Genomic DNA, 27,517 nt, shown 5'->3' with positions numbered 1-27,517 from the left:
CACGGAAATAATTGCATCAAGAAATAGACACTCGTGAACACAAAGGTTTGGATACGCTTGAGAATTTCACACATAACAGCACCGACAGCTACCGCACCACAGTTGGAACACTGGTGTAATGTTTCGTGACACAAAATATGTCCCCATTAGTTATCAGGGGATTGAAGTTACGTTCTAACATTACCAATTAGCTTTCCAGCACTAGAAGAGGCGTCCAATGAACGTCAGCAACACACGATTGGTTGTCGAGTACCGCCGAAATCGGAACAAGTTGGAACCTGGAACATATACTGGAACATGGATTGGCTCAGATCTCGTATTGACACGAGACAGGGAATAATGTTAGTAAATTGAAACGAAAACGAGAATTTTTTTAAAAAAAAAATGTGTACCCAAATCGTGCAACGTCCCCCGGTTGTACACCAGTCATCAGAAAGTTAGTCCGCTACTCCTTTAGTCGGGAACATGAGAATCTTTGCAAATCATCAGGGCTTGCTGGGTAGAAAAGAAACACAACATTGTTTTCAAAGTTAAACGCAGTTTTATAATGGCTTATATTTCATAATCACTTACCAATAAAACACCAGAACATTCAATACTAACGTTGGGCAATTCACTCACATACAGCGAAAGTCAAATTACATAATTAATTGCTTACTTTCAACATATCGACATGAAGAAAACTCGAAAACCGAAAATCTATTCTTGAATTCTCCCCGTTTCCAAGTTCTTATTGATTCTTCATCTTCACCTGTTTTCCAAACTCAGTCTGTCGTCAGGTGAGAAACATTCAGGTGGGTTCAGTTCCTCTGCTGAGATGAGAAAGTGACGTCAACACGAACAGATTTTGACGTATTTATAAACATATATAAAAGTTCCAACCACAACTGTATCAATCTAACTATAGTTGTCTGTGACAACTTGCACATTATTTGAAGTAACGAACATTTTAAAAATCTTAACTTCTTACAAATATAAAACCTTAAACACTCAGGTTCGTTACAATCGATATTAAGTACAGAGACAAATCTAGAGTTAGATTATAGTTAAAATTGTCATCGGAAACACTGAAATGGTTATCGGAATGCTGAATGACATATCGGATGTCGGTTCATAACCAAAATTATTTTCACACTCTTGTATTTTTCTTTCGCCTCACGAATTTCAATAATTTCAAATACCACGTGAGCTAATAGAATTAATAAAAAAAATATGCTAGTGTCCTCAAAGGATTGTGTCAACAGAAAAAGCTTTCCGACCAACACACACTGCGGTTTTAGAAAGAAGAATGAATCTTTACCGAACATCAAAACATTTTTGTCTGTTCTTGCATAACACGTGGACGTATTATCGTGTATCACATGCATATCCATCACTGACAATCCTATGGATATTCAGGACTGGATATCCTATGGACATCAAATGGAGATCCCATGGATATCCAGGACGGAATAACGCATGGACATCCAATAGAGATCCCATGGATATCCAGGATTGGATATGATATGGATATACTGGACGGAATAACGCATGAACATCCAATAGAGATCCAATGGATATCCAGGATTTGAGATGATATGGATATCCAGGACTGGATATTGCATGGACATCCAATGGAGATCCCATGTATATCTAGAACTGGAGATTATATCGATATCGAGAACTGGATATTGCATGGGTATTCAATGGAGATCCAGGATTGGACATGATACGGATATCCAGGACTGGATATTGCATGGACATCCAATGGAGATCTCATGGATATCCAGAAATGGAGATGATATGAATATCCAGGGCTAGATATTGCATTGACTTCCATCCAATGAAGATCCCATTGATATCCAGAACTGGAGATGATATGGATATGAATGACTGGAGATGCCATGGATATCCAAGACGGGATATCGCATGGAAATCCAATGTAGATCCTATGTATATCCAGAACTGGAGATGATATGCATATCCAGAACGAAATATCCCATGGACACGCCCTAAAAAGTGACACCAATTAAACATACACACAGAATACAAAAAAAAAACACGAGGAGAGCTTACAGTTCGAAAGAAGAAAACAATAAAAACTAAATTGCAAGCTAGAAAAATGTCAACCTACCTGATTGGTCGGACCCAGGCGGGCCTCTTGGCTTTCCGTCCGCAGCCCATTCGTCATCTGGAAGAAAACAAGACAGCCATTAGATCATGGCCAATTGGAAATCACGGAGAGCGATGTGATATTGTCTATGATTTATAACACACATTTCCTGGTCGAAGCCTATTACGTGGGAGAAAAATATGACGTTTACGACCGAGGGAAGAAATAATACACTCCCAGGGCCACTGGGAAGAAAGAGAGTAAGTGCCTTAATGTGACATTTCGACATCATTTGACAAGTCTTACGCTTTTCCTTTCAAATTGATACACTTCAGAATCAATGTCCTGAACTCAGTGTTCCATCATACATTGTTGGTACTAAAGTTAAATACGCTCTCAAACAACGGCCACCGCAGGATTTTTCCTGAGGTGGGCAGAGTCATAGAAACTATTATTATTATTATTATTATTATTATTACTATTACTGCTATTATTGTTGCCATTATTTTTGTGGCTATTATTATAATTATTATTATTAACATTACTAATACAACTACTACTACTACTTCATATGTTTTTATTAAAATTACATACATTTGTAATTTCCATATTCTGTGTATCTATACAGGGTGTCTCAAAAGTAATAGCGCAAACTGACACAGGTGAAAGTACACGATAATAGAAGCAAAAAAGACACAGTAAACATGGGTCTGAGAACGAGCCGTTTTCGACCTAATCGCGAATGTGTGGTTACAAGCCGCCACTGACTTAATTGTTTGTAAACGTCGTCGTAGTTGGTAAAATGCTAATAGTGTGTGGCAATGTGTGGGTACAAGCCGCCACTGACTTCAGTGTTTGTAAACGTCGTCCTAGAAGTGGCGTTGGAATCAAAAAGGATGGTTAAAAAGAGCAAACCTCTGAAAGCGCCAAGAGCAAAGCACTCGGTGTTTACGAAATGCACGTACGTATGTAAATATGTATATAATCATGTAATCGCCAAGTTATGTATCAATTTTAAATAAATCATGTGATCAGGGTCATGTATTAATTATATGTAATTATCATTACATGTACAACACTATAAATGAGCATTTACCTGTAGTGTGAATTTTAAATAAAAAATAAAACTTGAAGGGCTCCGGGTGTAAAACATGGTGACATTGTGGTAATTTTTAAGTTACAAAGTAAAATATGCCATCCTTCAACGTTCGAATGAAATTGCCATGTCATACAATTTGCATTGGACAATGAAGCCTTGTGAAATTGGTAAACCCAATACGAAAACAATTTATCTACAATATAGCTTCTTATAACTCAATATTCTGACCAAGGCAGAATTTATTTTATTCTAAAACATAAACTACACGTAACGTTTCAACCTTCTGGCAAGGTCTTCTTCAGACTCTGCACCAAGTACAAATCTTGTGTCTGGAGGGGGTGATTTCTGTGTGTGTGTGTGTGTGTGTGTGTATATATATATATATATATATATACAGGGTTAGTCAAAAGTATCGGGACAGGCCAGTAATAACGAGATGCGTGGACGGAGCAAAATCACATGTTGCAAGTGGGTATTGGTGCGGAAACTGCATTGAATAGGGGTGTGGCCATCATGGCAGCCATCTTGGATTCCGCCATATTGGATATCACACAATATTTTCAAATGGAAAGGGGTATGTATGACACATCAATTTAGGCTAGAATTGTCCCACAAACGACAATCCGAACTCATTTTTGACCTATCGCCATTCCTGGAAGAGACAGGGTGTGCTACGTTTGACTGCAAGAAATTAGATTTGTCTGAGAGAGACGTTTGGACGAAATCGTGTAGCAACGAGGCAGTTTCTTTAGATGTGTTACAATCTTTTGTGCAAAATCCGCATACATCGACAACCAGCGTTGCCAACAAGCTGAACATTTCCCAGAGTTCAGTGCAACGAATTTTAGTGCGCAGTAAGTTTAAGCCCTACAAAGTGAGTTTAGTGCACGAACTGACGGAAGATGATTTTGATCGCCGTATTGAATTTTGCGAAGTAATGATGCGAAATGTAGATAACGATAGTATTCACCTCAATGACATTGTATTCTCTGATGAAGCGACATTTATGTTAAACGGGCAGGTGAACCGACATAACTGTCACTATTGGAGCGATGAAAACCCTCATTGGATGATGGAACATCATACGCAGTATCCACAGAAACTGAATGTTTGGGTAGGAATGATGGGAGGCATCATTCTTGGCCCTTTCTTCATTGACGGCAATCTGACAGGTGAGAAGTATTTGATAATGCTTCGTGAACAGATTGTCCCTGCCATCCAAGTGTCCACACAGGACTTTAATCGTGTTTGGTTCCAACAGGACGGAGCGCCGCCACACTATGGACGGGATGTTCGACAATACTTACATGAAACCTTTCCACAACGATGGATTGGAAGACGAGGTATGATCGAATGGCCTGCAAGATCTCCCGATCTATCACCCCTGGATTACTTTCTATGGGGGCACACGAAGGACAAAGTGTATCGCATCAAACCACACTCCCTGAATGATCTACGGAATCGCATTGTGGACGAAACAAGAGGACTTTCTCGGGATATGCTGCAACGTGCATTTTGCAGTTTTTACGATCGGTTGGCATATTGTCAGACAGTCGACGGGAAGCAGTTTGAGCCCTTGCTTTGATGCATTCTGTAACTCAATGTCATGTTTTCTTGTTCATGCTCTCTGTAACTTCCAGTGTACAGTTACCCACAGGAATACAGTAAACAATAATTTCAGACAAATCTAATTTTTTGCAGTCAAACGTAGCACACCCTGTCTCTTCCAGGAATGGCGATAGGTCAAAAATGAGTTCGGATTGTCGTTTGTGGGACAATTCTAGCCTAAATTGATGTGTCATACATACCCCTTTCCATTTGAAAATATTGTGTGATATCCAATATGGCGGAATCCAAGATGGCTGCCATGATGACCACACCCCCATTCATTGCAGTTTCCACACCAATATTAATTTGCAACATGTGATTTTCCTCCGTCCAAACGTCTCTCTCAGACAAATCTAATTTTTTGCAGTCAAACGTAGCACACCCTGTCTCTTCCAGGAATGGCGATAGGTCAAAAATGAGTTCGGATTGTCGTTTGTGGGACAATTCTAGCCTAAATTGATGTGTCATACATACCCCTTTCCATTTGAAAATATTGTGTGATATCCAATATGGCGGAATCCAAGATGGCTGCCATGATGGCCACACCCCTATTCAATGCAGTTTCCGCACCAATACCCACTTGCAACATGTGATTTTGCTCCGTCCACGCATCTCGTTATTACTGGCCTGTCCCGATACTTTTGACTAACCTTGTATATATATATTCCTGTTTTGTACCTTGTTTCATTTGTACTTGGTACAGACTCTGAAGAAGAACTTGCTAGAAGGTTGAAACGTTACGTTTAGTTTATGTTCTAGAATAAAATAAAATTTCTGCCTTGGTCAGCATATTGAGTTTTTCATATCATGGAAACAAGGCTTAAGGGTATTATACTTCTAATAACCTTTTTTTCCTAATTAACTCAGAAATGACCAAAATGTTACATCCGAGCCCTTAAATTAATTTAGTCATTTTGTAACGTGGTGCTAACGACATACAAAGATACAAAATTTGAATCTTACTTATATTGTTTAGTATAGATTCTTTATTACTTCTGGCTAATCACGATAGACTACAAACTTCCCTATCTGTCTATTGTTGAAGATGCTGCAATTTCAAAGGATATGCCCAGCTTGCATTTCCAAAGCAATTATTTTTCAGTGAAGGGCTCTTGGAAAAGGAAAGTAGTACGTAAAATCGGCTCGGAATTCTTTCCCTTTCTTGAAACTTAACGAGTTTTTAACAAGCCCTTCGTGCAGAAACGAAATAGATTCGGCGAAAAAGTATTGATTTATTGAATTCATTTATTTTACTTCGCTTTTCTGCCACTTCGGCTAATCGCGAATATGAGGATGAATTTTGTCAAGAACAAATTGTTGGGAAGGACGACCACAAACACACAAGGATAGGACACAATCCATGACCAGCAGAATGATTACACTGCCCGAGTGCCGCAGAGCCTTGTTAAGTCTGCAAAATGCAGTCCAGGGTAGCACTAGTGTGACCCAACAAAAGCGACGGATTTAATATGCTGAATAGAACACTTTTTTAAAGAAGAAGGACAAATATTTTTACATCATTACAACGGGTAAATGCTCCGATTTAAGAATGCCAAGTTTGATTTACGCAACATGTTCTAACAATACCTTTATCAGTGATTGTTGCAGCTTAGTTGACATGGAGGGTTACGCAAAGGAACATCGAGTTCTGGTAGTGAAAAGTCATTACAAGAATTGCGAGTGTTATGCAGAGGCTGTAAGGAAGCTTTGCGCTATCCTTGGACGTGAATGTGCACCTAGTGAGAGTAAGTTCGCAAGTTGATCAAGAAATATGAGGAAACAGGTTCGACAGCAGACAATAAAACAACGCGCTCTCAAATCTAGCCGGTCTGTTGAGAACATTGTTATTGTGAAAAACTCAATATGCTGACCAAGGCAGAAAAAAATATTTTATTTTAAAACATAAACTAAACGTAACGTTTCAACCTTCTAGCAAGGTCTTCTTCAGACTCTGTACCCAGTACAAATGAAACAAGGTACAAAACAGGAAGATATATATATATACACAGAAATCACTCCCCTCCAGACACAAGATTATTAGAAAGTTGTTTTCTCTCTAGAACATTCCAGCAGGTGGCCTTCCCTTGTCAACTGTACTTTCACCTGACAGCCGATTTGGATAAACATTTCCTTTCATCCGGAAGGTGGTTTGACTCTATATATCACTTCATTCCTCTTCCTTCTTCTCTCCTCTTTCGCTCTTGTCCTTTCCACTCTTTCTAACACCTTCTTCCATTCTTTGTTTATCATCAGTCTTCCATTCCAGATCATTGAGTCTTTTTCACCTTTCTTCTCTATTTCCTTGGCCTCCTTCCATTTTCTCACTAGTATTCTCTTCTCCCTTCCTATCTGCTTAGCCTCATCCCACTCTATGTCATGTCCTGTTTCTCTCGTGTGTTTAAATATCGCATTTCTCTCTATCTTAAGTCGTACATCATCCCTATGTTGTTTCAACCTGTCTTTTAGCCTCTTTTTCGTTCCATCTATGTACACACTCTGACATTCTTTACACTTCACTTCGTAGATAATCCCTTCCTCTTCCTCTTTAATGTTTTCCTTTTTCTTGAGGAAAAAGAGGTTAAAACACAGGTGAAAGTACAGTTGACAGGGGAGGGCCATTTGCTGGAATGTTCCAGAAACAACTTTCTGATAACCTTGTGTCTGGAGGGGGGTGATTTTTGTGTGTGTGTGTGTATGTAATATATATATATATATATCTTCCTGTTTTGTACCTTGTTTCATTTATACTTGGTACAGCGGTACAGAGTCTGAAGAAGACCTTGCTAGAAGGTTCAAACGTTACGTTTAGTTTATGTTTTAAAATAAAACAATTTTTTCTGCCTTGGTCAGCATTTTGAGTTTTTCATATCATGGAAACAAGGCTTGAATGTGTTACTGTCAGGGACGGCGACAGGGGTGGGCACGGGTGGGCAAGCGCCCACCCAAAATTTTCTGTTCCCCCCCGATTGCCCACCCAATCAAATTCAATAAGTACATATACTTGGGGATATGTAAATGCTTCAATAAATAAGTGTATTCTGGTGTTCATAACATGTATATTTTACTTGTGAATATCATCTACGCTAGAAATGTTCACATATTATCAACCCATAAAAAGCTATTGAAACAAAAACTGTGATCAAATGAATACTTCAATGATTAAAAGCAGGTAGTAGGCTTAGGAGGCTCAAAATTATGGAGGGTATGATCAAGATTAAATCAGAATTTAGGGTGAACTTGAGGACTGCAGCTTCGGCCCTTCACTGGGAAAGACTGCTTTGAAAAGTACCACACAATGAAAAAAAAATAGGTACTTCGGATGTGGTAAAAAGTATAATAACAAACCACACAATGTAACTTGGCGAGAAGTTATAACTGAAACTGTGTAGAAGGGATTGGAGTGAGGTCTTGGTTCTGTAAGCTCCAGGTACCTCCAGGCCTCCACATACGTATACAAATCCTGGCCAAGGAAATAATCTCCAAATAAACAAATCAAAACATCATCTTAGCGTTACTTCCTCCAGCAACACAATTAATTATTTCTACTTTTTAATTATTTTTAGAATAATTTTATCAAGAAGACTTAGATGGGCAGGCCATGTGACACGAATGGCAGAGGAAAGAATAGTTTACAGGATTCTTGTTGGGAAACCTGATGGTAAGCGACCAGTAAGAAGGCCAAGACGAGTATGGAGGGATAACGTTGAGACGAACCTAAAAGAAATCAGTAAGGATGGGAAAAAACTGGATTGATCTTGCCCTGGATAGAGACAGATGGAAGGCTTGTGTTGCTGCAGCCATAAATCTTCGGGTTTAATTTGAATTTGAATTTAAAATTTTGGGTGCGTCAGCACTAAGGCTATTTTGCACCCGTCACATTATACGGGGTCCAGCCCCTTATCGTTACACATAACAACTCTAACGTTGCATAACTAAAATTATAAAATATTCTGACTTTCGTTAAAAGCTGAGGCTGTAAAGGAGCGCTCAACACAAATAAGGACAAAACACAGGACAACACAAACAAAATTATACTGGCCATGGGGCCAGTCACCAGAGCTTCGTTAGTCTGCAGTCCAGGGTGTACTACGTGGAAGTGAGGTTGACTATTGAGAGCACTACGTGGAAGGAGCACCCCTTACACCCCTCTTCGGGTTTAAGTATGCTAGAGTGTATAATATAGTTTTAATTAGCTCTGCATTGAAATTCCCGAAGTGTGCCTTCTTTTTTATTTCATTACAATTTTTATATACCTGTCATCTTCAAATATCAATATGGTATGCGAAATATCAACTTTATATTCGTTCTACTAATAAGAAAGAATCACAATATTCACTATAATACCGAAGTGAATAAATTTTAATAAACCAGTTATGTATGAAAAAAGCTACAGAATTATTCAGTTCTAATGAGTGACTTATCCTATTTAGAAATCCTCGTTCCACACATAAATTTTGCCCCATGAATCAACCGAAAATGTCAACAGAATCTGTAGATGCAGCTGAAGTAAAGAAAAAAAGTTATGTCATGAAGTATCCAGAAGACGATTTTGTTAGTTTTTTTTAAAAGAAAACACTTCTACGCTCTGATAGGCTAATCGGGACTAAACCTACAGTTTAACGTGTAGTCCGAACCAGTGTGCATTGTCTTTCAACAAAGGAAAGGGGAATCGAACACAGAACCTCTTCATTATAATGCGACAGCGTTATGCCATTGAGGAAAAAATATACAGAAAGAACTCGCACCAAACGTGTCATTTTATCACCACAGAAGATGCTTCCATTTTTAGAGAGTGATTGCCTGATACAAATATGTGAGGCTTTCGGAAATCAACGTCATTGCTCACGGAATTAGCTGCCTTGATCCACTAATGAAACGCTGTGCAATTGAAACTACCATCTCAACTTTCTAAGAGGTATGAACTAATGAAACTCAATTTTTGGAAGAGTAAGTTGTGGTTGATTTGTTATGTTTTAAGTCATTTTTCTGCTAAATTTGATAATGACTACGATAAGGTTCATGAAAGCAACGAAGGGGCGTAAACAAACACATGCCAACACTCAAAATATAAACCCTCATGAATTCATAAATTATTACTTTGACAGCGGTTCCAGGCGCCAGGGAGTCGTTGCTCTGAACGAATAAAGTTTCCAGGGTATGCTGCACAGGATAGAGGTTGACATTCTAGTGTGTTCGAAATGATCACGCCATACAACCCAAGTCATCTATGAAAAATAGATGAATTATTACTGGTACGGTGATCAACTTCGATTAATTCCTTGTGTCCTAAATCATTGTGTTACCTCAAAAAATATGCACATGTAACCATACGTGTATTGCCTCTCCCGCATTAGTAACATGACAGTTCAGCAAACGAATTGCAACTTAGCTAATAATCTCTTCAATTCTGAACAGATTTTTCAATCTTGCTTGTTTATTACTTATGAGTGTATTTTTGTCAAAATAGCCTAGCCTAGGAATACTTCATGGACAATGAACAAAGAATTGGTTTTCCGTGTGTGCTTTAAATCATTCTTAATAAGACGTTCATTTTAATCCAAACATTTAGTGGCGGCGATTAGGAGGAGCGTGAAGTGGGGGACGCAGTTCGCCCCGCCACATTTTGCCACTTTTTGCACCCGCACTATGGCCTCTTTATGCTAAGCCTTTCCTACCAAGAAAAGTATATTGTCCTTGCCCCTCAAATGTTGGCACCCAATCGCCGCTACTACAAATATTCAGATAGATTTGTCAGTTGTACAAACCCTGTAAGGTAGGAAAAGTAACCCCCAAGGAGTAAGGAAACTCTTCCAGTCAAAAACTCGTACGATGAATATGCTCAGGAACATGCTCTAAAATTACGAGAAACTTCACGATTGTCTACCATCGTACTTTCTATCACTGTCGCCGAATACATGAATACATAAAATCAAGTATGTGCCTTGTATTTGCAACACAAACTTAAACCTAATTCACATTTATTTCACTGTATTAACATGCATGAAAGAATGTGATTAGAATGTATGGCTGCGCATGGGTACACACTTCCTTGAAATGATTGTGTCCATCAGAGACAAAGCGAAAGGAAATGGAACAAGATGCGACAAAAGATTAGAAAATAATAAAGAGGAAAACAAGAAAAGGAAAGGGAAAAGAAGTAAGAGGAAAATAGGTAGTGTAAGAGAGAGGGGGATACATACGTATTATATACTATATATAATAAATAATCCGTCGCGCAACAGCCCATGGCATACCTACCGACTGCTGGTCTCCCTCCCACGCTTTCCTTCGTCACCTCTAAGCGTGGAGATCTTCAACCAGAATTGGAATAGTCGGGGGGTCAGCCCGACGTATCCCCAGCCGTTATAGTAGGTCTCCGTGACCGGATTACGCTCACTCACTCGGAGCTCCCCAATTTCCTCACGATGGTGGGTTGCCACCGGCCCTATACGTAGGCCGAATAAATTCCGACCAGAGCCGGATTCGAACCTATGGTCTTACATTTATACTGCCCACCCTAATCTATCAATATGGAGCTTCTGCCCACCAGGTCGAAAATTTCTGGCGCCGCCCCTGGTTACTGTGCATGACAGTGTTATTGAGAGTCCAAAGAAAACTTTTATTCTTAAACCGGAACATTTACCCGTTGTAATGATGTAAAAATATTTGCCATTTTGTAAAGATACAGTATTTTCTTAAGCATATTAAATCCGTCGATTTTATTGGGGCACCCTTCATTACACACACAGAGAGGTACAGACAGGCGGAGGGAAAAACGGAACCCGATACATTTTCCGTTCGCACATGGTTGTGGTGAGCTGTGAGAATTTTTTTATTTTTGTTACTTAGCGTCGCTTTTCTTCCACTTTTGGCTAATCGCGATAATGAAGATGAGTGATGATTGACTGATTTATTTTACTTCGCTTTTCTGCCACTTTTATATATCGCGAACATGGATGGTGATTAGGTGAAATGGATGAAACGACAATCATAGAAACAAATGGACAGCACACATGTCCCAATCATAGAAACAAATGGACAGCACACATGTCCCATAGAGGAATATACTGGCCATGGATCCATGCGCCAGAGCCTCGTTAGTCTACATTTGCAGTCCAGAATGTACTTCGTGGAAGTGAGGTTGACATTGGGTGTTTTAAGAAAGGATCACCCTTGTGTGTGATGATATGATGAAATTTATGAAGGGTCATACTCAAAGAATACCCACGGCTTCCCCGATGGCGCACTCCTAGCGTCGTCGCTTTGTAATCAAGAGGTCCCGTGTTCAATACCTGGTGGAGGCACATAGTCAGAGCCGGTTTTTTTGTGTTAATTTTTGAAAAAAGTCGTGAAAAATATATAAAATATCGTGTTTATAGTTACAAATATGGCAGTAATTTCGTGATAATTTTTAACGCCATGCACTTATACATAATGTTACTAAATCAATGAATGATTTTATACAAAGCATACAATTTGCAACATTTATGGGAAAATAAGCTTAGAAATAGTAAATAATATATGTCACCTTCTGGAAATCAGCCTTTCTCAGTTATATTTATATTTTAGAAAAAGTGGTGTGTAACTTTCGGGTTACCGTATTGTGCCTTTCCAAAATGATTTCTCATTCCGTTGCAGCCAACATATTCAAATCGAATATATTTCTTAAAAATAAATTTGTAAAAAAAATGCCATTTTCTTCTTTTTTTATCGTAAAAATGAAGATGTTCGCAGAAACGGTAAATTTTCGCGAAAATTCGCGAGAAAATTACAGCCGTAAATCAGTCACATTTGTGATAAATCGTGCATATAATACTTGCTGCATCCCTCCGTTACATTTCGCGTTTATCGCTAATAACAAAGAAACCCATTCCTGCACATAGTGGTTCGGACCCAACTTTAATCTGCAGGTCCAGTCCTGATTAGCCTGTCTGTGCATAAAGTGGACTTGAAACAATACCAACTCAACTCAAAGAACACCCGATTCCACGCCGTAGCGTAATGTGCTAACCACTGTGCCACGGAGGTCGGTTGTGAGAATTATGCAAGACGTTCAAAAGACGTCTCCTAAAATTTATTATTCTTTTGCAAAGACTTCGTTGTCTATGTGTAGATTAGTATATATTCGTCGATTTCCATAAGAACATAACCTCTTGTTCTCTTCATAACGAAAGAGATTAATGATCTTCTTTTTTTTTTGGGGGGGGGAAATCGACTAAGAGAAAGATAAAAAATCGAGACAAGATGAAAAATGAGTAACAAAAGCATAAATTCCGGTTGGGTCGGTTAGTTGCCATGGCAACTGGGACACAGGTGGTGTAATGATCTACGGCGGCTTTCCCGACTCCGACCGTAAATTGTGGCGTTTGCTATCTTCCCGGTTTTCTCTATTTATTTTTTTTACTCAGCAAAAACGTTCGGAATTTTCCGTTACGGAAGGAGCAGTAGATGGAGCGACTTGTTAATTTTTGTTGTGCAGCCAGATGACGTCATCCCTGCAGCATTTTTGTGTTTCTGTGTTTCCGCCGCGGTGTGAAAACTTGATTCTAAAGTATGTGCCTTGTGAAATTATACTGGTCGCCTTTTGAACTGGCGGTTGACCTTGGGAGCTATTTCAGCCAGCCAATCATTTTCGTGTACATGTTCGCTGGTGCGACACGTAATCTCGGTTGTGAAGTACGACTATAGCTCGAGCATCAGGTTGGCGTTGACGGTAAACACAACCTGGCCGCCACGCATGCGTGATGTCTGAACCCAACGAGGGGACGTTTCAAAAACGTCACAAAGACAGAAACTAGACAATGAAACGATGACATTGTAATGTTTCTGAAACAAAACGGTACCTTCGTTGGGTGCTTTACGTAACATCAACGCGTAACCATAATGTTAGAAACGTAAATGAAAGATTGCAATATTTCTGAAATATGTCTGAAACTTGGTGTGCTGTATAGGTCTCGTCTGATCTTACGACGGCCGGCCCACATGCTGGCAAGAGAAATGGGGAGCGGGTAAGCGACCAATCCAGCGCAAGAAACACAGCAGCTTGTAGAACGAGTTGCGCGCAGCACCTCCTCCCGCGACGTCATAACTCTCGGCGTCACCGCTGTTATCTGGTTGGTCTGCGGTGTATTCTCCGCTCCCCACTTCCCTTGCCAGCATGTAGGCTGCCCGCCGTAAGACCAGACGAGAGCTGTAACATCGGCTGCCTTGCAGGAAAGTTGCCAGGTATAATCCTCGTTTTGCTTGTTGATGTATACAAAGACCCTAGGTTCTGTGACACTCAATCCCTTTTCGCTGGAGCCTGTAGCCGAGTGGTTAGCACATCGCGCAAAGGTCCCGGGTTCGAATCCCACTCGGACTTGGTTGTTTGTGAATGTCCATTCATCAATTTCATAATTTCATCACTCATCCCCAACTTCGCAAATTAGCCAAGAGGCACAAAACGCGAATTAAAATTTAACTAAATCAAACAATCAATCAATCAATCCCTTTTCCTGCGTTCCTGGCGGCCAACTTGACTACGTATTCTAGTTCGTTGCACCTTTTGACACTAGGTGTGATGCAGGTGTCAGGCTGGTGCAAGGAAATGCCGTTCAACCAAGTAGCGGTGTTCAAGTTCAGAAGATTCAACAAATGCCTGTCTGCTGCTTCAAACGTTCATTTGATTGGTTGGCACGCACCGTGTAATCATGCACAACACACCAAACACACTGCTTGACACCAAATCAACGAAGATGTTGCACCGTGTTGCTCTTGTTTGTTTATCTGATACTGTTTAGGCCTGCCTCCGAAGAGAAGTGCTTATCACAGCAGACTATGACGTCAAGGCTCCGGGTTCGAGGCCTAGGTTTATTGGTAACGCCGTCGCCATATAATCAAGAGGTAATGGGCTTGATACCCGGTGGAGGCACATAATTGGTTCTAAATTCCACTGCAAGATAGTCCAGTTCCGATTAGTCCTTCTGTGCATAATGTGGTCTAAAAAAGAATATCGAACCCTGGCCAGGCATGGATGTGTAATTGTGTTTCTAACAACATCCATTTCATCCTCATCGTCGAGTTTAAACTCCAGGAGTTGAAAAAGTGACGTAAAATACGCTAAATAACAATAAAAGTTATCTTACAAGAAATTTTGTATTTGACTTAATATGTGTATGTAAAGGGTGTTTCATAAAGTGCGCAGGATTTAAATCGCTTGTCATTTTTTTTGTTTGAAGTGGGAAACACTGTTCTTATAATTTTCGTTATATCTTATCATTCCGATTATTAATTGATCAATTGTTTTTTTTTTCAGATGTTCAGTTGAGTTGCCATGGAGCCATCGAACACGTTACAGAAACGGGGAGTGCAATGCAGAGACTGTCGACAATGCGGTAGCTATGCATTGTTTGTGCAAAGAGCCAGACAACAATAGAGAAGTAATCACATATTCACAGTCAAGGAATATAGAGATTAGGTAAAGCCATCCGAAGATTGCCGATCTTGCACGAACGCGTGACGTCACCGGAGAAGCAGTGAGCTCGGCTGAAGCAGACGGCCCGTAGCATTTATATGGGAGATTCAGAGAGCGAAAGTATATTATTACTTTTAGGAGGGGGAAAATAATAATTGTCATCCTCCAAGATGGTATTGAGGCATCCTTTTAATGATTAGTAACATAATTGAAAACGCGCTACTTTTAAAAGGGGGCAAAGTACATGTGAAATAATGTATTTTGAAAATCCATATTCCTGAAACTTTCTGACCGATGCGCTACAAAGAAAGTTGCGTGTTCTCCTTTAGAATTTCGTCATTTTACAAATTGTAATATAATTTTAACAAAAACGTTGCATGCTAAATAAGAATTAAAGAGTTTAAAAAAATAATTGATTAATAGACTTAGATTATTTTACTTCGCTTATCTGTCACATTATGGCTAATCGCAAAGATGAGGATGCGTGATGATATGATGAAATTGATGAAAGGAAAGTAGACCCATGCCCGGGCGGGGATTCGAACCTGGGAGCCCTTGGCATCATGAAGCGTTGTGCTAACCACTTCGTCACGGAGGTCAGCATTACAAGGAAATAAACAGAAATTGGCATCTATGTTTTAATATGCGAGAAACATTTGGGAGGAGGTTATTGAAGTAACAAATAATTATTACAAGACGTTGTGATGAAAATTATTAATATATCTGAAATATCGAGAGTTGACCTTGCAGTCTCTAAATGTACTTTTAGGGTTACGCAAAATCTTTACTCAAAATTGCTAGTGTAAATTTATAAGCTATTAAAATTTAAAACTTATTCCTGTTCGAAAAGAGAAACTGCCAAGTCAAATTAATATTTCGTAGAAATACATATATTTGTCTTTCATGAGGCCAAGAGAGTATTTGGAGGGGACGCTGGCTTGGGAAGGCTATAGCCCCGGATCTCGATCTGCAAAGGGGCTTCCAGTGGGAAAACATTCCTATGAAATAGTCCAGAAGAAGGGTCGAAATGTTTTTTTTTTAAAATGGCTCAAGAATACAAAGATATAAGTGGAGTGTGTGTGTGTGGGGGGGGGGTGGCTACGTGAGGTAACACAGTGGAATATGATTCACAATACTAAAATTAAAATAAATATGTGGGAACAATGGAAATCAAAATATGTTGTAGCTAGTGACAGCGCAATAGTAAAGATGGAGGGGTAAATCATATTTTCCTGGGGCAATCATTTCCGTTACATACGGCACAAAAATGCATATTTTGGCTAAAAGAGCATTCATTCATTTATTTATTTTGTCGTTTTACTAGCGGCAGATAAGAGAGAGAGAGAGAGAAATTGTCGAACGAGAATTGGGAGGCGTTCCTGCCCCCCCCCCCCCCCGTAGTGTGGTTACTGCCAATGGCTATGCTGGAGAAGAATGCAGCAATTAATACGCTATTAAATAAAACAGATACTTTTAAAACTTTTAATCAAATTATTTGCGAACTATGATTTAAATTTAGAGAGAGCACATACCTGTTTAATTTAATTTGGGTCCGTTAACTTCAGAAGCCTGCAATTTCCGAGCCTTCTTCCGGTGTAACTGCACTGCCCTTTGAGCCGTAGCTGCTGCGTTCAGGTGGCGGAACGAGCAGAATACTAATTAAAACAAATATGTGACAAATATATATATATAAAAAACAACGTGTTGAAGCTATTGACGGCGCCAAAGAAAAGACAGAAGAAAAAGAACGTGGAGAGTGCAGTGATATTTTACGGGAAGCAGCAGGCACGTATCCACGAATTCCTTTCGGGGCGGCGGCTGAACACCATTTTTTAAAGGGGTATCACAATTGTATGTTTAAGGCCAGTAGTGGCAATTGGGTTCCAAAATGTGGGGGTGGGGGGGGGGGTGGACAAGGAGACAAGCATTAAGAGGCCATAGTGTGATAGTGTGGAGGCAAAAGAATGGGGAGCAACTATCTCCTAAATCGTCGCCACTGTTTAAGGCTGTCATTTTAATCAGAACGTGAAATCGGGACATTTTCTACCACTCAACTCCTCTGTTTCCATGCATTAATATTGTGTGCCGGAACCCTCTCAGTATGTATGTTTGTCCATTTCTTCTCATCAGGCATCAAAACATCTATGTACCAGAAGTGTTTTTACGAAGGTGTTACACATGCACGGAATGCACAATCCACTCGACAACGCAAGATTCAAACTGTGTGCAGGGAACTGGAATCAGACAGTTCACGAATATTTCTCTCTCATTCGAGCCTGAACACCACTAATGTGTCTTGTCCTCCCATGTTTGCATGTTTGGTCCTGGCATAACCAAATCATCACTCAAAACTTGGATTTTCAGTTGATCTGTGCAGCTTATTTCTTTTTTAATAAATCGCTCCAATGCCCAGCCCGATACTGCCGAAATATTCACTTTAGAGAGAGAGACCTTCGATCTCTTCGTCTTTCGACCCGAACTACTCGTAGCACTACTCGAAGTTCCGCTGTCGTCAATGTCTTTAGCTTTGGGACCGAACTGGAACTAGTAGTAGACTTCGTTACTTTACGGTATTTAGTCCATTTCATTTTCGAATCACTAGATCTTATAAAGCAACCAATGGACACTGACTGATCACTAATCGACTGTATGAATTGTCACACTTACCTCTGAAGTCTCCACCTATTCTGTTGTACAGATCAACCGGGAAATTGAAGCCACGTATTAATATCCTCATTATATTCTAGAACGTTTCGCAGATATCAAGATTCGTAAATATTGCCAGTAGTTCGACTCCTTCTCTTTTTCAAGAACGTTCCCTCTCGCGCTTTCCAGAGATTAAAAAATTACAATGAATCCGAATCGCCCTACCTGCGGCGCTACCTTTGTTGTGCAGCTTCCAAATGCTGACAAGTCTCTTCTACATAGTGTTCAAGTTCGCTACGACAACACCGAAAGCGTAAGAAAAGTATACGTGAAATATTATCAACAACAGGGTTATAGAACATTCTCCGTCTTGCCTTGATAAGTATTTCTCTCCTAAAATTATCGTCACATTATTCAAGAAGACAAAAACATAACTTTATCTAGTGTAAAATGAAAACTTTCCTGGTGGGGGGAGTCCACGAGTTACGATCCCCACCTTGGATACGAGCTATAAACAATAACAGGGTCCGTAGAACATTCTCCGTCTTGCCTCGATAATTATTTATCTCCTTAAATTATCGTCACATTATTGAAGAAGACAAAAACCTAATTTTATCTCGTGTAAACTGAAAAATTTCCTGGGGGAGGGGGCTCGAGACACCTGATGCCCACCTTGGATACACACTATTAACAATAACAGGGTTATAGAACATTCTCCGTCTTGTCTCGATAATTATTCCTCTCCTTAAATTATCGTCACATTGTTCAAGAAGTCAAAAATCTTATTTTATCAGTGTAAACTGAAAAATTTCCTTAGGGAGCGGGGGGGCCTCGAACCACCTGATCCCTACCTTGGATACGCGCTATTAACAATAACAGGCTTATAGAACATTCTCCGTCTTGCCTAGATAATTATCTCTCTCAAATTATCACCATATTATTCAAGAAGCCAAAAACCTAATTTTATCTAGCGTAAACTGAAAATTTTCTGAAGGGGGGCTTGAGCCCCTGATTCCCACCTTGGATACAAGCTGTTACCAATTACAGGGTTATAGAATATTCTCCGTCTTGCCTCGATAATTATTTCTCTCCTTAAATTAACGTCACAGTATTTTATTTGACACCACAAGAAACAAAAAAACTCATTTTTTCTAGTGTAAACCGAAAACTTTCGGGGGGCTTGAGCCCCCTAAGCCCCTCCTTGGATATGTGCCTGGGAAGCAGTCACGTTTATTACACCCTTACATTTACATACAATATTATAAAGTTCTGCTTTTAGATCTCGCACAATGCCTTTTTCACAAAAATGGGCAATCTCGCATTTTTTTATATTAATCAAGCTGTGATATTTTAGATTTCTTCCGTTAGTTTTCTGATAATAGTTTTCACAGTTTTCCATAGCATTTAGGCATGATTTCAGTTGACAAGAACAAAATAATCTTATTTCAAAACATAGAGCAAAAAGAAATCCAACGCGCTTAAGTTAAAACTCCCTTACATTGGAAGCCTGGAGAGAACAAAACAGGGGGTCCTTCGTAACACGATTTCTTGGAAACCATTTTACACATTTGAATCAACATTGTGATAAATTGATTAGAAAGGATGAATCTTAACAGTAAAAGTTGTAACTTTTCCCCTGCTACTATATTTTAGAAGATATTCGTTGTCAAATTTCTCAATATTTGCATAAGGAACCAGCCTTTTCCGTGCCGAGTGTTTCGATGGTGACGTCATGCATCCACGGACAACTGCGCATACGATCTGCGCCGCCGAACGAGCACCCCCTGATTCACAGTATCCAGTTTATCCAGCGCAGGCCATTCCCCTTCTCTATAATGTGTTTTCAAAATAACGACCCTTTGCTCGATAGTAAACCGTTCCATGGCAACTCAACTAAACATCTGAAAAAGAAAAAAACAAAAAACAATTGCTCAATTAATAATGGGAATGATACGAGATAACGCAAATGATAAGAACAGTGTTGCCAACCTTCAAACAAGAATAAGACAAGCGATTTAAAACCTGCGCACTTTATGAAACACCCTTTACAAGTATTTTACTCTGTAAATTCAGTACTGTATTGAGCTCCCCGAACGTTAAATAAATATGACAAAGAAGTGAAAATAGGATATTCTATAAAGTACAGGGTGATCAAAAAGAGATTCAACCTTATAGGGAAATGTAGTTGATTATCATTTTCACTATATTTTTGCTTGTTAGGTGGTGAGTAACAGTGGAAACTGCATTAATTCAGGCTGGAAACTATATAAACAGCTGATTAAGCAAAGTAGTTGCTGTAGACATGTGATTAGCTGTGTTTTGTTTTGTTTTGTGTATATATTCTTTATGTATGTTCTTGATCTTCACTACATACACTCACAGAAACTTGGTGACCAACCACGTCCAGAACGTATTGTATATATTGTACAATAAATCGTTTCTCATAAAAGTTTGCGTCTCTTTTTGATCACCCTGTATAGAGCAAAACATTGTCAGTGTCATTCTCTGACAAAACCTCTGCAAAATGATCAATTGCAAACGCCTGGCAGCCTGCACAACGTTCCCAAAGGTTACAGGAAAAGGTCACAGAAGAGAGCTACACCCATGATTCCTTGCGCGATAGAACAGTTGAAGCAAGAAGAGCTCTCTATTTGTGCTTTAATGGAATCCGATAGTCTGCAGCGTTTAACGGGTCAGAAGCTAGTTTAGCATAATTAGGGGGAGAAGATTTTAGGTGCATTAAGCTTGGAATATTTCTTTTGTTTTATTTGCAGGGGGGATTCAGCACGTCCGGAGGAGGAAGCGGAACTAGAGAACAAACGCCTTGCTTGGGAAATTCTCCCCGTCCCATTTGTGTCCCGGGGACAGAAGACGGGTAAATTTATCAAGCCCCTGGAGGGAGCCTGTGTCTCGCAATGTAGCTGCGAATCTGGTTGGGTTGTTCGTTATCAGGGGAGACACTTGGTTGTTCTTCATAGGCAGTGTTGCAACCCCTGGATATCAAGATATGTCTGAATTTGGTTATTAATGCATAATGTACTGGTACGTCAAGTGTTGATTAAGAAAATAACTTTCAGAGAACACTTCGAGATATATCGAGACAGGCCTCTATAAGATCATCGACTGATGTTACTGATTTTACTACACTTTTCTTCAACTTTTGGCTAATCGCGAAGATGAAGGTGAATAGTGACACGTGAAATGAATGGACAATTATACACACATGGGCAGCACACAACATAAGGCCCAGACTGTGAGTCCAGGTTGTACTCAGTGATGTGCAGTAGACTATACGTTTACGTCTACATGCGTTGTCTACACGTAATCTACGCGTAGATTACATTGGGTTGTAGTTTACATAGACTACGTAGACAATCTAAAGTGCATTAAAATTAATTTTCAAGCGTTTCATGAAGGGAAAGTGACATTTTCAACTATATTGGTTCCTAACGAAATTAATAGAATACTATTTACAACAAAATTTATCTTCTGTTCTATTATCACCTGTGGAAGAAGATAAATAATATGCAAAAAGCAACAACAGATGGCAGTCGTGAGGCAAGAGTGGTCTTTTTCCCATAAAACACTAGAATATTTCCTATATTAGGTTTCTTCCTACGTGAGAAATTGTTCGAATTTGGAAGAAAGAGCATGAAAAGTTCTCTTCACACATCAGCAACTGATACGCAGTATAATTTCTCTCAATTCCACGGCACCCTTTGCTAAGTTATCACCTTTCGCCATGGTGTTTACATAGATTACGTAATCTACGTGTATAAAATAGTCTACGTGTAGAATGTAGACTATCGTTGTTTACGCGTAGACGCACATCACTGGGTGTACTAAATGAAAGAAAAGTTGACATGTGAGTGCTTTTAGGAAGAGTTGTGCATATGTGTTATTTAGTGTTGCTTTTCTGCTATTTTTGGCTAATGGCGGCAATGAAGTGATGTTTGGACTCCCACAAAAGAACGCCCATACCGGGATTCGAACCCGGGAACATCGAAAGTTGATAACTTAAGGCTCTCGGCCACCGAGATGGCTACAGGTAACTGTTATGGCATCTCCCTGCTGCTGTCTCAATAGGGCTTACTCTCCAAGAAGCCATCAACACGAGGCAAGCCCAGGCACCTGGCGACAGGTTAGGTGAGAATGAAGGAGGGAGATTACTTAATCCTTCCTGCTCCCCCATCCCCTCCCAAATAGGCAATTGCTAGGCCGGATAGTTCAAGCAACTGACCGAAACTCCTGCAGCAGAGAACAAGTAGGCGAGGAATCATACAAAAACTCTCTGAAAATCTTCATAAAAATCTATTGTTCCATTGAACAGGCAGGAAAATCTTCACATTTCTGGAACCAGGTCCACGATATATTTCCCTGAAGAGCACGTACGCTATCCCGTGAGAGACAAGTGCCACTCGAACGACATCTGCCGTTGGCGCTGGTATTTGCATGTTTCGGAAGCACCCCTCCTAACTGGCGCCTAATGAAGACTACAAACAGACCACCAAAAACTTGTTTCTTCTGCAGGGAGATTCAAAGCACCCTAACGAGAGAATCACGTAGCGACGTATTCGAGCTGTAAACTCTGGCCTAACGAACTGCGACGAGCGACAGTGGAACCTTGCAGGAACGAAAGGGGGTGGATTCGTGTGGTAAAAGGCCATCTACAGCTATAACTCAAATCGCAAACTCCGCTCGTCTGTTAATGTCAAACTAAGCATCCTTCCGGACAAATGGTGAATAACCGAATTTTCGATAGCGAACTTTCTGGATACAGGAGGTTCAATTGAATAAGCGTGGATATTTGGATAACTATTCGGATAATCACGTCCGACGGAGATATTCTACACAGCGTACGTTTTAAGATGAAAGGAGAACTAGTTCGATTATCATTCGTTCTCCGAAGATATTGCATGTAGGACAACAAATTGACATGTTTGTGTGTGTGTGGAAGGGGGCCTCCCGATGGCGCAGTGGTAGCGTCATTGCCTTGTAATCAAGGGGTTCCGGGTTCGAACCTGTTTTAGATAACTGTAGAGCAGGGCCGCGCATAACGGCAGAGGAGGAGGAGGAGGAAAATCGAGTGATGAAAGCGCAGTGTTGCCAACCGTACGGTCCATACCTTAGTCCGTAAGCTAAATGCACGGCTTGTCAAAATTTGCTCTTGCAGTTTTATCCCTAATATTTCCCTGAGAAATTCTTAAACCAATCGTACGAACCTAGAGACAGAAACACGGTCCGTTTGCCATGTGCGTTCGGCATTATCCTTTTCAAAAGTTTGCAACGCTGCCAAGCGAAGGAGGAAATCGCCCATTACGCAATCCCGTTTCTCTCACTGTTCATTGGTGGAGCCGTCTCGCGTCACTACTTGCGCAGAGACTTGTTCTCGTTCGCCTGGTCTACAGTTAGCTGGTACGGATAATAGTGGTTCAGATCCCACTTTAAACTGTAGGTCCAGTCCCGATTAGCCTTACTGTGCATAAAGTGGACTTAAAACACCAAATAAATCAATCACATGTTTGTAATGAGATAATAAAGTATTTATCAAGTTACAGAAGCTGGAATATATCCAATGACTAACGAATCCAGAAATTCCCTTGACGCGCAATTCTTAGTCTATTTAACGAGTATTACGTATAATATAAGCGCAGATGTATGGACAATGAGACTAGATGATGAACAACATCTAAAAACAACAACGAAAACAAAAAACAAACAAATGATAATCAGAAAAATACATAGCGCAATCAAGGAAGGCGATAATTGGAGACCGAATGAACAAATGAATGTCATCTTAAACATTTATCAAAGCAAAAAGGATAAGTTAGGCGGGCCACACAGAAAGCATGAAGAGAGATAATACAACTAAGCATCATGCACGAGTGGATGTACGAGGGTTGTTTGAAAAGTTCCAAGAATGACAAAGAAAAACACAGTTACCTGTTGAATTTGCTTTAATTTTTCTACGTACTCTCCCTTCAGAGAAGTTCACTTCATCCAGCGATGTTCCAGCGCAATGACGAAACACAGCTTTCTCAAAGATTGCAAAAAGTCCTCCACTGCCGTTTTCACGTCTTGAAAATCGCTTTCCACCGAGGATTTTTTTAAGCTTTGGGAACACATGAGAGTCTTGAGGGTGCCAGTTCAGGCAAATCAGGGGGGTGTGGCAGCAAATCGTACTTCAATTTGTTGATTGTTTGCCACTGCAGAAACACACGTGTGTGGGCTGGCATTGTCCTGATGCAAGATGATTTTCTTCTTCTTCAATACTGGTTCTTTTGCATGAATATTTGCCGAGAAGGTTAGCATAGTACTGTCCATTGATGGTGGATCCAGTTTGGAGATTATGTATCAAAAAATCTCTCCGATGCTATGATTTTTTCCTGCTGATATGAGAGGCTTCACCTTCTTTGGTGGTGATGAATCATGATGCTTCCATTTTTTGATCATTCTCTTGTCTATGGCGTGTAGTAGTGTATCTGTAGTGATGAAACAGGCCAGACATTCATTGGATACTCGCATATGCATTCACTTCTGATCGACTGTCAACACATGCGGCACCCATCTTGCAGACATTTTTCTCACCCGCAATTGATCCGTCAAAATACGAAACACCCGTTCACTTGAGATGTTCATAGCTTCAGCAATTTCACGTACACTTGCTCTGCTGTTCATACATCTCGACACAAAACAAGGGAAGGTACTTGGGTGATACTGTGAATGTGTTCCTTTGAAGGGTGGTGGATTACACTGGTGTCACGAGCCGGAAATAGTATAACGAGTATCGTTATACGAGTCATATTATATTCAACTGTATTCATGTTTTTCTCTATATTATTGATAATGATTATTGATAATTAACCATGACTGTTGCTGCGCGCATGTTTGTATTCTTGAGGACTCGCAGAACAAAATTTTTATATCTGTTGGCAACATTGTGCAGCGCGATACGAGTAACAGATCTTTTGAACGGTTCATTGGTAATAACTGATCTTGATTTCCGAACGGGATCCAGCAAGAAAATGCTTCTTTCTTTAATGTGATTTAGCGAGTTCGTGAAAAACAAAGATTAAACCATGGGTTTTAATCATTCTCGGATATACGTTGGATGTGAAAGCAGTTCTGCACTGGGAATTGGACTTGTTGCCGGAAATTGCAGGTTGGAATCTGAACGTGAGGAACGGGTCGCGGAAGAGCGATTCAGGAGTTCGGGGAGAAAATATGGTAGACGCAGAAGTGAGCTGTTTGGATGCTGCAGATATCAAGGGATATCGGTCCATTTATAGGCGATCCATCCAAATTGAAGGATGCCTATGACCCACAAAGGATAAGATTACCTGTTTCACGAGAAATTTGTGAGCGCAAGTGAAGGTGTGAGCGGATATGTGAATTTTATTTTCGCTCAATATTCACAAATTGAAGGACCCGGATGCATTGTAAGTAGGAATCCTTTTCTATCTAAGTGCTTACGGATAAACTCAAATCCAACTTGGAATACATGAAACTCATCGGCATTATACGTGATTTAAGCTAGCTTTCGTGTGCGTATATTATGGCCATAATACGAAACTCAATACGTCGTTAATTTGAGCGCGAAGCATATGCTTGAGGCAGCCATCTTGTCGAGAAAATCTCTCGCTGCCTAAGACTGTGTAAATATTAATTATTGTATATAATTTTAATTTATCGTGCTCAATTTATTCATTGTTTTCTGGGATATTTGTCAAAATTTACCTCATATCGATTGAGAGATTTGTAACGTATGTTCACGTCCGTTAGCTGTCAATAATTAAGGCTGCTAAAACTTACATAGACAGATTTCATTGTTGGTTTTCATACGTTGAAATGGCATAGAATTGTATTTGTCAGCAACGTCAAAATGATTTAATCTGGTAATTTTTCAGATTATTTTTATCACACGTAATAATTGACGGTGTCAATGTGCATGGTGTGATCGATTTTAAGGAAAAGACAGCGTTCACATCAGTTGATATTCACGCATTAATACGCCATTGTCTGGCATGTTGGTAAGGTGCAGAATGTAGCTTACACAAAATGTTGTGTTATGTGTTCGTCGTAATTCAAAATAAAATCCAGCAGATCTTATTTCTGCAATTGTTTTAGTTAATAAATGCTCATAAATCAACTCTCTAGTGTGAATATTATTAATTTACAGATTTCAATTCATGTAAGATAACCATGTGCATACTAATGTCAGTGATCTCTTACAGGTGGGGGGTTCACTTCTTACTGGTCACTCGTGCATGAATAATAACTCAATAAATTGTTACTTACTTTTACCTTAGCGTATTCGTTATCAGGAAAGAATTTAAATTAAGTTCATTTTTCGGGTGCGTCATTAAGTCAACGGAGATGGGTTCATTTTGATATACAGGGTGGACAGGTGACAGCGGAATTAAGTATAAAGCATAAGTTCATTTCTGCTGCGGTTTTATACTTCTTGAGGTCAATAATGGTGAACATAAACTTTTAGGGTAATTTTGGTCAAGATTCTTCAGTTTGTTTTAGCTTAATTGTTGTAATTCTTTAACACGGCTACCAGCGTTACCGATGAGATGGGTGGGGTCACGTGTGAGAATTTGATGTGATTTCAGTGTTTTGCAATTGAGATGTCATCTAAATTGTTCACATTAACTTAGTATACCTACCCACCAGGCATTGACATTCTGATTGGGAGTTCTCACCTCTCAGGGTTCGTCACATTAAGATTACGAGACGTCAGTGTTAAAAGTTTTATAGGCATTAAGCATATTTTTATTTTAATTTTTTGGAAAAAAAAAAAAAAAAAAAAAAAAAAAAAAAAAAAAAAAAATGGGAACTGAAAACGAACCTGTGACGTTGGAATCGTTGTTCGCGTTCATCAAACAGAGTGATGAAAGGAATGATCAACGGTTCCAAGCGTCAAAAGCAAGTATTGAGTTGCTGAAGTCAGAATTAAATGACAGTAACCAATTGCTGAAGTCAGAATTGGATGACAGTAACAAATTGCTGAAGTCTGAACTTACCGCTCACACTAGTATGTTGGTGGGGAAACTTCAGTCAGACCTCAGTGATACCAGCAAATGTATCTTAGACTTGCAACAAGATGTGGTCAAAACAAATGAGGGTCTTCATGATCTCACTTTGACAGTCTCTCAATACAGATTAGAATGCATGAGTAGAGCTGAAGTGTTAGATAGGAAGGGTGATGAATTGGCACGTAGGTTAGATTCGGAAGTACAGGGTGTTCATGAAACTTGTGAACATTCGAATGATGCTGTTACTTCTCCTGCGGTTACAGATTGCTTGTGTATTTCACGTTTGGTCGAATATGACTACTGCACTGGCACTCGGACTTCCTGGTCAGAAAGGGGTGCACAGTGTACCAGCGAACTTAACCAGAACGTAGCGTTAGAACAAAAACATTACGAGGGAAATGATGGAAAACATATTGTAGGCAAGGAGGGTGCTCTTGGGGCGTCAGGTAACAGGGATGAGCCTTTCTCTGTCGGCTTCCACTGGGATGTTACTTCTATCCCAAAACCAAACTTGCAAGTTTCTCTATCAGGTATTTGTTCCGAAGAATGTTGTTCTCTGGGTTCGTCTTCGTGGGGTA

At 39.8% G+C, this 27,517-nt stretch overlaps 1 protein-coding gene across 20 annotated transcripts in view; it reads right to left on the bottom strand.

The window, feature by feature from the left end:
* LOC145996124 (coiled-coil domain-containing protein AGAP005037) overlaps positions 1-27,517 on the bottom strand; it is a 1,065,133-nt gene that overhangs the window by 491,257 nt on the left and 546,359 nt on the right. For all 20 annotated transcript variants that reach the window (XR_014442750.1, XM_083132404.1, XM_083132407.1 and 17 more), the window contains exon 2: positions 2,114-2,170. Coding sequence is in view for 18 of the 20 variants with exons in the window: in XM_083132404.1 (XP_082988530.1) it covers positions 2,114-2,170 (57 nt within the window). In the remaining 2 variants the exon portion in view is untranslated. The remainder of the gene's footprint in view (positions 1-2,113; positions 2,171-27,517) is intronic.

This window comes from Lepisma saccharinum, chromosome 12 (assembly GCF_977018435.1).
Source record: "Lepisma saccharinum chromosome 12, izLepSacc3.1, whole genome shotgun sequence".
NCBI lineage: Eukaryota > Metazoa > Arthropoda > Insecta > Zygentoma > Lepismatidae > Lepisma > Lepisma saccharinum.
This window is presented reverse-complemented; position numbering and strand designations above follow the sequence as displayed.